At 48.8% G+C, this 14,522-nt stretch overlaps 1 protein-coding gene across 3 annotated transcripts in view; it reads left to right on the forward strand.

The window, feature by feature from the left end:
- LOC138620753 (interleukin-1 receptor accessory protein-like 1) overlaps positions 1 to 14,522 on the forward strand; it is a 229,325-nt gene that overhangs the window by 111,934 nt on the left and 102,869 nt on the right. For all 3 annotated transcript variants that reach the window (XM_069698220.1, XM_069698219.1, XM_069698221.1), the window contains exon 6: positions 5,990 to 6,064. In XM_069698220.1, the coding sequence (XP_069554321.1) occupies positions 5,990 to 6,064 (75 nt within the window). The remainder of the gene's footprint in view (positions 1 to 5,989; positions 6,065 to 14,522) is intronic.

The following is a 14,522-nucleotide window of genomic DNA, read 5'->3' on the forward strand; positions in this document are numbered from 1 at the left end:
ATGGCATCAGGGTTTTATTTGTTTTGTTTTTTTGTGCAGTTCTAAATTCTGTGACTTCTAATTATCCTGTCGTGATTTCTGACGGCGCAATTAGCCGTCGTTATCACTTCGACTGAGCTCCGGATGAACGGAAGAATCGAGGCGAAACTTGTCGAGCACTCGTTTGTTTATTTGGACGTTTTTTTTTTGTTGTTGTTGTTGTTGTTTTTTCTCAAATTAGTTGCGACGCGGAAAGTTTATTTGAAAACCGAGCTCGGCTAGAGAATATCTTATCGAGAGGGCCCGGAGGATCCTCGGTGTCCTGAAATGTGAACTCCCCGCAGCACCGGGTAAATAAAAAAAAGTAGTCTTCGCCGCAGATGAGATCTGCAAGATGAGTGATCTGCCAAGCTAAACAAAGATGTTATAATTCGTCCTTGGGAGTCGTGCTGTAACACACACACACACACAAAATCACTTCTTTAGCTGAAGGAAGCAACTTGTAAAATCTTAATTAAAAGATTGTATCAGACGCGGCTTTGCTTATGGAAAATAGGGAAATAACGGACTTAAAAGACACGTTTTTACAGACGGAGCGGAGAAATAATTCACTGCGCGAGGGTAGCGGGAATGAGAGGGAACTTATTTGCTGTGGGGAGAGAATTGGCATTTTTAATATCCACCGCAATGAAATCTCCATATAGCCACGGCGAGGCTGCGAGAGCGTCGTTTGGCGCGAGATCCTTGGTTCTCCTCCATTTTTTTCCCTGCTGTTTGTCTCCTTTTAGTCTTCATTACGGAGGACAAACAAAGTGCAATTAACACAATCGCGATTAATTACGGCGCGCAGCCTCGGTTTACAACATCTGCCTGATTGCAACTTTCTTTCGCCGCACTTCAAGCGTCGAAGTGAGCGGGGACTCGTCCTCTCCTCTTTCCCGTCGCTCCTCCTCCGTTCAGGTGCTCCGACGCCGTTTCTGGCCCTTCTTCTTTTTTTTTTTTGGTTCCTTCAACTTTTTTTTTCTCCCCCTACAACCTTTTTCAAAAATGGAATTCCAGCTAAACGGCCCTTTGCTTTCGAACCCCGCCGTCCCCTCGACAGCAGCCGACTCCTGGCCGTTTCAGGGGGGTGGTGGTGGTGGGGGGAGGAAACCAAGGGCGGAGCGGGAAGTGTAGCGCCGCCGGACGCGAGACCCGCCAAGCTGATTCCCCCCCTGCGATATATACACAGTAATACCCCTATCGATTACGCCGAATATATTTATCGAGGAGATGCCGGATAGCGGGGCTACGGAGGAGGGGGGAAAATGGGGGAATTTATGACAGCCAGCACTTCAAGATTAATTCACTTTTTAATTACGGGGAAGTACATAGGTATTGCCTGTCGAGCAGTTGGATTTAAAGCCCAAGACAAACGGCAAGCGATGCTTGCTGAGAACGCAGGACGTGGGAGAAAAGCGTATGAATCAATAGTACTTTTTTTTTTTTTTTTTTTCTCCTCGACTCGGCCTCGCCGAAGTTGCCGGCGTCTGTATTAGGTTCTCCGGCATATTCACGCTCAGTGCTCTCTGCCTGTGGTTTAACTCCGTAGTTTCTTTCTTTGCGTCGGGGGGGTAATCGCGACAGGGCGGCGATCGGCGAAGAAGCTGTCGGTAAGATGTACGTTCGCATGTTAACCTCGCCTGCCCTCCATCAACGACCCACACTGCCCCCCGGACGCACACACACACACACACACACACACACACACACACACACACACACACACTTGTTTCCCACCAGCTCTGTTGTCTCCTCTGCGTCTTCTGCTTTTCTTTTTTTTTTTCACCCGATCTCCTCTCGGCTCGCTCTCCCACTCTTTTAAACCACCCCGAGCCTTCTTGCATCTCTTGCTTCCTCTCCACCGCCGTCCAACCCCCCCCCACACACACACACTTTTCCTCTCTGACTCATCCTCTCCGTCTCCTCCTCCTCCTCCTCTTCCTCCCCCTCCGGGATATTTGAAAGCAAACGGCACGTTTTTACGAATTGTTTTGATGGATCTCCTAAAACAACACCTTTCTCAATAAGGAAACGTACCCTCATTACGCCGCGTTCCTGCGGGGTTTCTATATTGGTCTTTCTCAGCAAGTAATGTGAAAAAGGCCGTATTCAATTCCAGGAGTTGACTTGAGCGGCTACTTCCCCCCCCAAAAAAACCTGAACAGCCCCTGACGGCGACGTTACCCTTCGGCTTCGGTCCAGTTTGACGACGGTCCCTGCCGGCTTACCCGACACGTCGAAGTCCCGAAGTCCTTCCGCTTTAACGACAGATCCGCTAACGTATCCGGTCTCGGCTTCGAGCATAATTAGCTTTCCATCGCTGCGTCATTGTCGGTAAAGTTCCACACTTTTTTTAGTTTTATGCACGTACACATCAGCATTTCATGAATCTGGCGTCTTTTCGAGTCACTTTTATTATTATTATTATTATTATTGACATTTAAGAAAACCAAATGTTCACATCAAGCCGGTTTTCATTTGTGATCTGAAGAAACTGGTTTGAAGAACAGCGGGGTTGAACCGACAACACACACACACACACACACACACACACACACACGAGCGAAACACGCCGGCGGAGCGACACCGTCGACGGGTGGAGGGAGAAAAGGTGTCGGTGGAGTTAATGGAAGAGAACGGGCTCTCTCTTTTTTCTCTCTCCTCTATTTCATTACTCCATCCCTCCCTCCATCCGTCATCGCGTGATCAGAGCGAGCGCAGATCACGGCGCCTCTGAGGGACACTTTAAAGGTTCTCTCCCCGGATTATACCGGCGCCCCCACCCCCCCCCCCCACAGCAAAAGAAGCCTGCCCACTCCCAATTATAATAACCCACCGCTGAATTATGGTTTTGTAGTTGAGGACCAGCCAGCTCCACTAACACATCTCAAAATGTTAGGTGTCAGTGCGCGAATGTCTTCCAGCGTGGGGTGAGGGGGGGGATCCCACCGACGGGCGGCACAGCAGCGGCGTTGCCCTTGAGTTGTGATGAAGGGCGGTATTTCTACCGGAGTCAAACAGCCTTCTCCTGCTTTGTTACCTTTAGCTCGAAAAACGATGCCGCGGCTTGCCAAGAATCAACTTTGAGCTTGTTAAAAAAAAAACACACAGTAACACACACGCGTGCGCGCCGGAACTTTGATTACCTTCCAGATTTGGGATTTCACCTTCAGCTCATTCGGTGCAACCGGCAAATCCAAACTCGGTTTCAAATTTGAATTCGAAGCCGAGTTTACGTTAATCATGCCTGCGCAGAAATCTTGAAATTGCTGAAAGGAGGAGGAGGAGAATCTGAAAACTACGGCAAGCCGCAGGTGTGTGCGAGTCTGGTGGTCCGCACCGCACCGCTCCGGTTCTGGACGTCACGCCTGGAGAGCCTCTAAATTATAGGAAGAAATGCTGTTATTATAAACTCACCGTTGAGCTTTTACAGCAGGATGTTTCCCCAAATAACTAAAGTTAAGTAAAGCCAGGGGTGGAAGGAAAAAAAAACATGAATAAGTAATAATACCACTCTGAAAATACTCGACTTCGAGTCAAAGTCCTGGGTGGCACTTTACTGTAAAGGGGCACGCGGCGTTATCGTGAATGCGCGCATTAATACGTCATGGATCCTCCTGGGGTGACGCCAGTTCAAAGTCTTTCATTTTGCTGTCTCGCGCATTAAAGCATTAACCGAAGTGAGCGCGTCGTCGATGGTGATGATTTATTAAAGCGTGATCACGATGGATTCCTCGCGGGAACTTTGGCGAAGGAAAAACACTTTCATTCAGCAGAACCACGGGTTGAGAACATTTCATCACCTATTATTCGGGTAATTGCGCCGATTCAGTAGATCAAACTAAAATTGTCCTTTGGAATAATAATTTAGAATAAAATGAGTCTACCAGTGTGTGTTTAAATTCCGCAGCATTGTGGATGCCGGTTGCGGCAGTCGCTTTTAAAGCTCTGGGATTGTTCCTGACCCCACGCTACGTTTTTTTTTCCATTTTCCTTTTTTATTTTTTATTTTTAAATCCTCACGATCGATCGTGTAACTTCAGCCATACCCTCCGGGCGCTACGGCAACGCTCGGCCAACGAAATGGGCGAGAGCTGAAAAGGAGAAGAGCTTTGAATATCCGTATAAAAAAAAAAATACAAATTCAGACTTTGAGTAATTATCACAATTATTCCGTTTGAATGATTACAAATGGGATACGGCACCAGCTGTTTTTTTTTTTTTTTTAAATGATCAATAACGTCTTAAGTTTCCAACTCCCCCGTCTGCAGCGCATGCGGCTCGGCGTTTGATGTTCGCCTCCCCAGCCGGGTTCCCTTTCCATGTTACTATAAATACATTCTCCTCTCCCCAAATCCAGCGTTGTCTCGCAGAAGACAAACCATCAGTGGAAAACGGCTCGTTTTTCCTTTCATGTCATCATGAAATAAAACGATCTGAGCGTATTTCATCACGTAAAAGGTACTTAAGGTAATGAGAATTTAAAAAAAAAATTAAAAAAATTATACTCCTTATTGAAATACTCCAAGCACAAGGAAAAGCATAATTTGCTGTGGTTTTTTTTTTTTTTTTTTTTTTTAATTTGTAATTAATGAGCTCAGAGGCACTTTTCCTTCTCTCAACAAATTGCGTGATCCTTTATTTAAGTTATGGTTTTACGCGTCAGCTGATTTGACGTGTGAATGATGGAAGGCTTCTTTGATTGGCACGAAGAAGGTTGCCACTTTGACTGGAAATGTTGCAGCATTCCTTTGAAATGAGAAGTATATCCAAACAAATAAAGACCCGGCGTCAACCGAGGGGAAACAACGTGCAGGCAAAAAAATAAAAAATAAAAATAAAGGGGATTTTTGAACATTTCACCAATTGCGTTTGACATTTTGAGCCCCGGAAAGTCTGCGGACGGGCGAACGTTCATTACGGCGTTCCTTTAAGAAAAAGCTTTCACGGTTTGTGTGTTTTTTTTTGTTTTCCTGCGGAGCCACGAGTCGGCAGTTTCCACAGATCACACTGTCTGAAAAGGAAGAAAGCCAATCGAGTCTTTTTTTTTTTTTTTTGCCTCTTGGTTGAAAATGGCTATTTGGGTCAAACCACTGCGGCGGGGGGGTGGGGGGGTCGGAAGGATAGGTGAACCCGTACGCGGACGTCTCGCGTCAGAGAACTACGAAGCGCTGCTCGGTTTCCCCGGGTTCGGCCCGAGCGGTGGTCGCCGCCGCCCCGTTCAAACCCGCGGCTCATTTTGTACCGGAAACGGGCCTCGCCCCTTCGAGTGTTTCCAGGCGCGCGGGGAGAGAAAAAAAACCCTCTCCGGTGCCACTTTGAAGACTAGAAGCAATTAGGGAATCATTATAACGAGGAGCCTGTAAGTGCACGTCTTTTGTTACTCAGCAGCTGTCTAATCGGAGTCGGCGTGTTTGGAGGGGAGCCGGGACGAAGGGTGCGACCCTTAAAAGAAATCAGCAGCTCGCGCTCCGCTGACACACTGACAACGTACAGCGTTGTTTTGTTTTTCCCCTCCTGTCGTAATGATTGTATGGATTGAGCTTCCGGTTGCCCGGTCCCGCCGAAGTCGCCGCGTGACCCCCACCCCCCCCCCCCCTCGGGGCGTGCCGGAGGATTCGGAGAGGCCGGTATCCACGCTGCACGGTTTGCCATCGCGGCCCGTGTCGAAGCCGTATCGTCCGCGAGGAGCGAATCGAATTAGCTGCTGCTTTGAACGTGCGTTTAAAAGCAACGAATGGGTAATTCTGAGTCATAGTAATTTATCCCTTTTTTTCTCTCTCTCTCTCTGTCCACTCTTTAAATATTATATTGCCTTGTATTTGTTCCCGTTTTAATGCAGCTTTTATTGTGCTCTTTAATGAATAAATCATACTCCCACAGTCCGTTGAGAGAGAGAGAGAGAGAGAGATGTGTGGAATTTAACGTGGTCTTTTCTTGTCTTTGCCGTTTGTCTGTCTTTCCACAGCTCCCCTGACGGACAAGCCGCCAAAAATCCTGTTCCCTTCGGAGAGCCAAATGAGCACCGTAGAGATGGCGATAGGTAAGGAAACACGCTTCGTTGCACTCACCCCCTCCGCAGCGATCGCTTCAGATTTCTAGGTTAGTCCATCGCAGCCACACACCCCCCCCAAAAAAAAAAAGTAGGTCCCGTTCTACTTCCACAGAGGCTTTGTTATGAGCGATACGTCCCGTGCCACTTTGCTTGTTTGCTGCGAATGTTTTGTGTGGAAATTCTTTATTTACAGCGACTGGAACATAACGCACGATGACACAACGAGCTGCATCGGAGACGGCTCCTTTGTTTGTCCTTACCAACTCCACAGTTTGTATTTACGTGATTTTTAAAAAAAAAAGTATTTAATGTTTTTGTTGTTTTTTTTTTTTGGGGGGGGGGGGTGATTTCAGGATTTCAGGCTCGCCACTCAGGTTTCTATTTCTTGCGCTTCGCTGTTTGTCCGAATGTCGCCGAGCTGAAATGTAGCACTTCCTGCGGGAACGGTTGCCGGCGGCCCGAGTTAATAATAATCCCTCCGGTACGCAGCGCGCTTTTAACGTGTCTGAAAAGTACAAGCAAAGATTTATGAATAAAAGCGGTGTTTTAGTTCAAAGGCAAAAGAAATGATACTTTATGGGTAATTTATTGTTTCAGTACTCTCTCTCTTTTCTTTTCTCTTTTTTTATTAGCATGTCTCCATTTCCTCCTATCCTGGCTTTCCCAGCTATTACTCAACTTGCCCGTGAATCAGGGGTGCGGGGGGGGGGGGGGGGGCTCGTGGGAAAAGTCCCGCTTCGTGCCTCGTCGGGCTTACGCTCAGCTGTTCGGTAAGATGGGAAAATGGGTCACGACGGAGGCATCCTTTGAAGTAGATCGGTCACGGAGCGACGAACACAAGCAGAGGTGAAAAAAAAAAGAAGGTGGCGATCAGAAAATAAGCCCGAATCATTGCGGCCTTAAATCGATGACACGTGAAAGCCTCCCTGGCCCTGATGACGTTTTCACAGCGGGCAGCTGTGAGACCGGGCGATGACAGATCAAAGACGTGACGCTGTGCTTGTTTTGTGTTTTTTTACTGTACTTTTACACTCCATCAGAGACGTGTTTTTCAGATTTCCCCCCATTAGCTCGGCTGCATCGCACTGAAATTAAACCGGAGGATTAGTAAGAGCCTGTGTTTTTTTTTTTTTTTTTAACGCTCCCCACCATCCGGTCCGACGCGTCACGGGGAGTCTGTTTCTAGTAGACTACTAACGCCTATGACTCGTAAAGCACTTTGACGACGGGGGGAGTGGGGGGTGGGGGAGGATTCATTTCCTTAATGCACGGGCATGTTTGTGTTTTTTTTTCCCTGTCGAGCGGATGCGGAGGGAAAACTGCCGTTGTCACCTCGGTGTTCTTGAACACAACTCAACCAGCGATCGAACCCCGACGAACCGGCTCCTTCCGGGCCTTCCCCGGTGCCGCCGCGACTGCCGGCTTTGATTTGTTATAATGCGGTTCTGCAGACGGCGGCCTCGCCGGCGTTACCCCCCCCCCCCCGGTGATCTCAATTGGCTGTTAACACTTCAATCCCTTTCAACCGCCTCTTGTGTCGGACTAATTAAATAGATTGTTTTGTTGCATTTATTCCCCCCGGGCCTGCCGTTGTCCCGTTGGACCTCAGTTTGCGATTTTACCTCGCTCCCCCCACCCAATGTTTTTTTGGGAGCTCTCGGGGGGGGGGGGGGGGGGGGGGGGGGGCTGAGTTTGCGGTTGGCAGCAGCTGAACAGCGAGGTGTGAACGCGGGCAGGTTCAAGGACACAAAGCCACAGCTTTAGATGAGATGTTTGTCAGTATTGACAGTATAAATATTGGGGCGTCCGCGTACTCTTGCCAGGTTTTGTACCATTCATTTCCAACCGCTACAACGCAGACAAATGACATACTTCTGGTGAAGATCTCTCGGTTCTGTTCGGCCTTCCTTTTAACAATATAAACAGTATAAATCTGCCGCGCTCTCAGGTTCACTTTATTGGTTGCTATATAATAACAGTGTAAACTGGAAATTGGTCTTCACTCACTCACCGGAAGGAGTTACCTCGTCTAACGACCCGAAGACGCAGCAGTCAGAACGAACCCGTTATTATCCCGCATCGACTTCAGGTCTGCGACCGCATCGAGTTAGAATTAGCAGTTATTTGGTAATGGCGAGGTCGTGCCGTCATTCCAGCGCGGGTCAGACTCCCGCTTCCTCCGAGCTGACGTCAAGTGTAAAATGTAAACCGGGAGACTCGATGAGTTCAAATCCCCGCGTGTGTTTTTAACATCCACCGCAGAAACAAAGCAGCATCATGAAGAAATGATGAACTGCACTAAGACAGACAATAAAAGGTCAACTTTGCACTACGCTGAAAGTTCAACGTGGCCGAGAGTCGGAGCAAAAGGCACTTTTGAAACGTACGACCTCCGCTCGACTTAATCGACCCGAGTGTCGATCTTCCCATTATCCCGGAACAGATTTCTTCCCGTAGCCGTACGGGTTCGATCTCCGAACGGCGCCGCGTTTGGGATCTCCTCCCGTCGATTCCCGGGCGACACGTGCGGCGGATCACGTTGGAGGTAAAAATAGATAGCGAAAACACACAAAAGGTCAGTAGCAAATTAGAAAACACCTCTACATAAGAGAGGGAGTCCCCAATAACAAGAAGCAAGTCAATACCTGAAATTAAAAAGAAAATTGCAGATATTGAATGTGCAGCTACGGTATATCGATGTTATACTTTGTGTAGGACGCCGAAGGGTCGGGAAGGATTAATGATCACGTGGAGGGAACGTAGGAAATCACGTACTCTCTCCGGACGCCCGCAGCCTCCGAGGCTCAACTCGCATATCGCCAACACAAAATAACGCAAAGGAGTTTTTTACATAATAATAAACAGTAAGATACATAAACATTAGGAACGTTTTGAGGGGAATTACCGGGGGGGGGAATGAACGCAAGTGGATTAAAATTTAAAAAAATTAAATTAAATTTTAAAAAAAACCAGATTTATTGTGACATTGATGGCAGGTCGGAAAGTTGATGTAATCGATATTTAGGTCACTTTTACGTTGTAGTTTTGTTTGGTCAGTGTCCTTTTCGGTGTGTAATCTCTTTGGGGGGGGGGGATAATACTGTCCTCACGTGCTGCCATGTATACACGTTACTGTGGCAACTAAACGATATTGTAAGTATGTACATCGCTTCTGCAGTTCCAGAGATTGTTTTGTCGTGCAAAAAAAATCATCCCCACAACCTGTCTTGGGTGCGTTTGAATTTCCCCTTTCTATAAATGAGGCTGCTCGTGCTCCTTTTTCACTTGAACCCCGAAGGCAGCCCGCAGCCAGACTTCAACTATGAAAAGCCGCCGAGCAGCTTTCATGGCACCAAGTACAGACGACGGCGCGGCGACACTTCCCCACTCGAGTTTTAAGTTAAACGCACCCGCGAAGCGTCACTCGGTGCGATGCAGCCGCTCGGCGTCGCATTCGGGACTTTTATTTCCCGGCCGGGGGAAGCACCGCCGTCCTCGAGCCGGGCTCGGCTCGCCGGCGGAGCTTCCCAAAACAGACCGCGAAGACACATTTTCGGTCTCGCGGAGGACGAAAGGCCTCGGCGGCACCTATTCCCGCACGCGTTTCTGCTCACGTGCACGCCGGCCGCCCCTCTAAATGTCACCGGCTCGGCGGAACGCTCCATCGATGCCGAAGGTTCAGAGGCCCCGGGATCAATATTACATCATTTCTCTCAATTAGGGCAATATTTATTCCCCTCGAGTTATTGCACACCTGCGAGCGATCTTATCCGCGTTCCTGGCGAGTCGATGCCCCGGAGGGGGACGGGGGGACGGGGGGAGGGGGGGGGGGGGGGAGACGGAGCGAGGTAAAGATGAAGACAGCGACGGGAGGAAAGAGAATGAGAGAGAAATGAAGGTAAGGGGGGGGAGGGGGCGGGGGGAGCCGTAGGAAGGCAGCAAAAAGTGAGTGAGATCATTTAAGATTCACAGAGGGGGGGTGAGGATGAAATACGATGGCGTCCCACCTCGGGTTATCGCGGACGGAAGCGGTAACCGAGACGGCACGCTGTCCCCAAACGGTTGACGTCGCCCCCGCAGCGTGGCGCCGCCAATCGGGAATGTCCCACCGGAGAGAGGCGAGGGGTACGCCTCGGAAACCAACGGAGATGAAATGTACCCCGAAGCTCGTTGTCGTTTATTTGTCAAATTCTTTCTTTCGGCAACATTTGCACGTAGCAGCTGAACCACTGAGCAGATTTGGCTTTAAAATAAAAATAAAAAAAAACAAACTGGTACGACTTCATCGCCTTTAACGCTCGGACCGAGTCGGTGCGCCGCGGAATCACCCAGCACAAAAATAAGGCGTCGCGGTACCCGAGCTGCTCGAAGTTACCGCTGCGTAGATCCTTTGGATTCTTTCTTTCTTTCTTTCTTTGGATGAAACAATTGCAGCTTCACATTTAGCAGCTGCGGTGCAGCCGCGCCGCAGTAGTGCTGCGTTCAGGACTTCGTGTCAGTACAACAAGCCCTCCCTCTGCCATTGTTACTCCGGTGGTTTGGGGCTTGTTGCAGCATGTGTATCTTAAAAGCCACATGGTTGTTTTTTTTTTGGTTTGTTTTTGGAGGCTGTATTTTGCTTTTTTGCTGGCCTTCCTCCGGCTCCCGTCTCCGGCGATCCTGCAGCGCGCCCGCCGACGGAGCGCGGCGTCCATCCAGCTGTTGTTTCCGTCAACAGCTGCGCACTTCAGATCCGAGCTGGATTTTTACATTTAAAAGCCTCCTCATCCACACACACACACGCGCGCGCACGCACACACCCGGCCCGGCTTTGTTTGGTCCTTTCTTCCTGCGCCGTCGCGTATCCGTGGCGATAGTCGAGCCTCGGCGCGACAGCTCGGCACCTCCTTTAACTTCAAACACACCTTTTAGTGTGGCAGTTAAACACGGCCGTTAGATTAGCCCTCCGTGAAAACCTCGACTTTAACCTTTTCCAATTTAATTTCTCAGTTTGTCTTCTTAGTCTTTGCGGGAAGTTTAACTTCATCCGTAGGTTTTGTTGAGCCCCCGTCCCCCGTCCCCCGAAGGTATCAGACTTCTGTAAAGCCAGTTTCACGGCCCCCCCAAAAACTTTTCCCTCATCATCATCACTCCCTTGGCAGCCTCGTGTGCGCTGCCTGGTTGAACTAATTGCCCTCGACGTGTATCCAGCCAAACAGGTGGCCGCATTGGTTTCCTTCTGGCTGCGTTTATGTGCCTGCGCGTCCAACGTTGGACGGAGATGACAGTGTCTCCCTCTCTGCCCGGAGCGCGACCTTGGTTGGGCGACGCTCCCGCTGTACTGTCTTTGCTCTCACATTGGTCTTCCGGGCCAACTTTGGATTGTGTGCGTGTCCTCGTGTGTGTGTGTGTGTGTGTGTGAGAGAGAGAGAGACAGAGAGAGACAGACAGAGAGGAGATAGGGCGTCCTCTGATGTCAGGCCAGAGAGCTAGAGGGCCAGGACGAGCGGGGGGAGGGAGAGGGGGAGGGATGACGGTGGCAGCGCGTCGTGATGTCGCGATATACAGCTGCTGCGCTCGCAATCACGCGCACGTCGCAATACTCTGAAGACGAGCAGGACCACCTGCTAATGGTCCATACGTTCACGACTCGGAAACACACACACACACACACACACACACAAAGGGCTCATGCCGCTTTCTCACCTGGGGGGGGGGGGGGGTCTGTACGTGCCGAAGCAATGCGATACGGTCCGATCCGTCCTCCTCCCGCAACGTGTCGGCCCATCGTCTCCACAGACGCGCTCCTCCGTTCGGTCCGTGGGCGGGCCGCGCCGCGCCGCGGGCAACAGGAACGTGTTCGGATGAAGCGTTGTGGATATTTGTCTCGTAACCGCTGTGAGTCAGGCAACGCCTCGTTTTCCGCAACGCGGATGAAGGAACAATGTTTTCTCCGGCAGTGGGAGGGATTACGACACGCTCGGAGAGGCCCCGACCTCTCCGCAGACCAGAATAGGAGGGAATAAAATAGATATTTACACAAGAGAGAGGTTGTCCTCGTTGCGCGTCATCTCCAACGTGGCCCACACGGCAACATTTCTCTGACTAATTTGTTTAATTAGTAACTGTGTCCTCCTTAACCTCTTTTTTGTTGTTGTTGTTTTTGTATAAAAACGTTATCGCCAGTTAAATCAGAAATTATTTTTCATCTTTTTTCCCCCGTCTCTCCTACCGCGTGATGAATCACAGCGAGCCAGGGATTTGCTGATTGCCAAAAAAAGAAAGAAAGAAGTCCTTACATTTTTGTTTGGCGAAGAAGAGAGGAGGGTTAAGGTGAAGCGTCATGCTGCGTTTTGCCGTTGAATCCTTATTTGTGGTGGCAAATCCTGGTAATTAAATGCTGTGTTTTTATTCCCCGAACGTTGAGAGTCTTGTTGTTGTTGTTGTTGTCATCCAGAGTTAAAGTTGTCAAGTTTGAAGTTCTCTTCAGAAATGTGTTTGTTTTTTTTTTTTTCTTCTGGAGTTGTTTGAATAAAAAGTACATTAATAGCGTTTTATTTTGTCCGCTACATATCCGAGGAGGATTAAAACATCGCGATAACCAAACGTGTCGGGATACAAATGTGGAAATTGCAAAGCGCCTTTCATATTCACCGCACGGCCCTGGTCCAGGAAAAGATCGCCACGGCGACAAACTCGAAAGTAGTTTGCTTTCCTTGCTTGCCGGCGTCGTCGGTTCCTCCTCCGCGAGCAGTCAAATTGAACGGCGTGCGGTTGGGATATAAGTCGCGAGTCGGCAGTTCCTCCCCGAGCTTCCCGGACGGGGGTCACGATAAATCGTTCCTTCGCTGTGCGACATGTTGCTTTTGGAAGGTACCAAAAAAAATGTTCCCCAACAGTGAAATCGAAAGTGCCCAGAAAATGTTTTACCGTCAAAAGATTTCATTTCTTCTCCCGGTTCCTCGTGAGAGTAATAAAAAAAAAAAAAATTAAAAAAACACAGCCACCGTGCCAGCTGTTTTGGCAGCACGCGGGTTTAATCTCTGAGACTCAGGCTAACTCCGAAACACGCGAGCCAGCCACCCCCCTCCCCCCGACCACAGGCCAGATAGAAGATATCGAGCATCCTTCCACGCGGCGACACGGTGTTGCTTTCAATTATGACAGCAACACAGCTAAGACAGAGTGTTGTTTTTTTAGAAGACTTGAGCACCGTCGAGTCCCTGGTCCATTAGTTCCTGCAGCTGGTGGTTTAATGAGTTGAAAAGGCATCGAGGGGAGAGGTTTTTTTTTATCTGATTTTTTTTTGTTCACTTTTTCTTCATTTCTTCACTTTAATTGGCCCTTTCTGGATTGTGATTTGTGTCGTCGTCGTTGTTTGTTGTTGGTACTTTTACACGCAGTGACTTAAAAGACGTCCCCGACGGCTCTCCTGCGAAATGTTAAACCGTACAGCGAGAGGACACAGGCGGACCCGTCTAAGCTCCTTGAAGGCGGGAATGGTTGCGATTAGGCGACTAAAACCACGCGGCAAAGGTTAGGCGAAAGGTCATCGTCACGGTAACAGTCACGGTTCCATGGGATTTGTTGAACCCCCCCCCGCGGAAACATCCGCCAATGCTCAGTCATGATTGGCTCAACCGTAAAACCTCAATTTACATTCGCCGCACTCTGCCCGGCACACTTTGGTGATCGGATCTGTTTGCTTTTCTCCCTGCCGCCTGCGTGCTGGAAGAAAAGCCTTTCACTTTATTCCTTCTTTTCTCAGCCTTTCCTCGAGACAAATAACGCCTGTTTTGTTTTGTTTTGTTCTAGTGTACTTTACATTGACACAGAAAAGCAAGAAACCTGGCGTCCCCCTCTGTGATGGCAGGATTAACAGTTGGTGGGGGGGGGGGCAAATATAGATACAACTCATACACAAGTACATTTTAGAAGTGAGTCTGTGCATATTGTTAGTGTGACAACAGCCTCATTTATAAATCAGTCCTACACGCTCACTTAAAAACAACGTCTGATAGGAAAAATTCAAAAAACGGTTTTGAATTTAGTGTAAAAATTCAGTTTATTTTTATTTGTAGGACAACAACAAAAAAATTACAATTTCGATTCTCGGTGTAATTATTACGCAGGAATTATCGTCCAGAGCCAAGCAGTCAAAGAGGAATCAAACGCACCCAAAACGACGGCTCGCTGTGCTGCCAAAGCGTTTTTTTTTTTTTTTTTTTTTTTTTTTTTCCTCCCCATCTCCTCCTCTAGCAGCTGCTTAGAAGAGTAGATGTAAGTCGTAGGAGTCCGCTGCCTCCCGACACGATAAGCTTTTTTTTTTTTGTCCATCCAACTTTACAAAAATTCGGTTATCTCTTGTTGCCACTTGGGGCTGTCAAAGTGCAAAAAAGTGCCCAGTGCAGCTTTACCAAAAAAAGCACAAAAGCTGTTGATTATGCTCCAGAGTTCGACCAACCAA

Source organism: Brachyistius frenatus, unplaced genomic scaffold, assembly GCF_029030835.1.
Source record: "Brachyistius frenatus isolate BFR_SWC_R1_liver_20210118 unplaced genomic scaffold, ASM2903083v1 Contig_26, whole genome shotgun sequence".
In the NCBI taxonomy this organism is placed as follows: domain Eukaryota; kingdom Metazoa; phylum Chordata; class Actinopteri; family Embiotocidae; genus Brachyistius; species Brachyistius frenatus.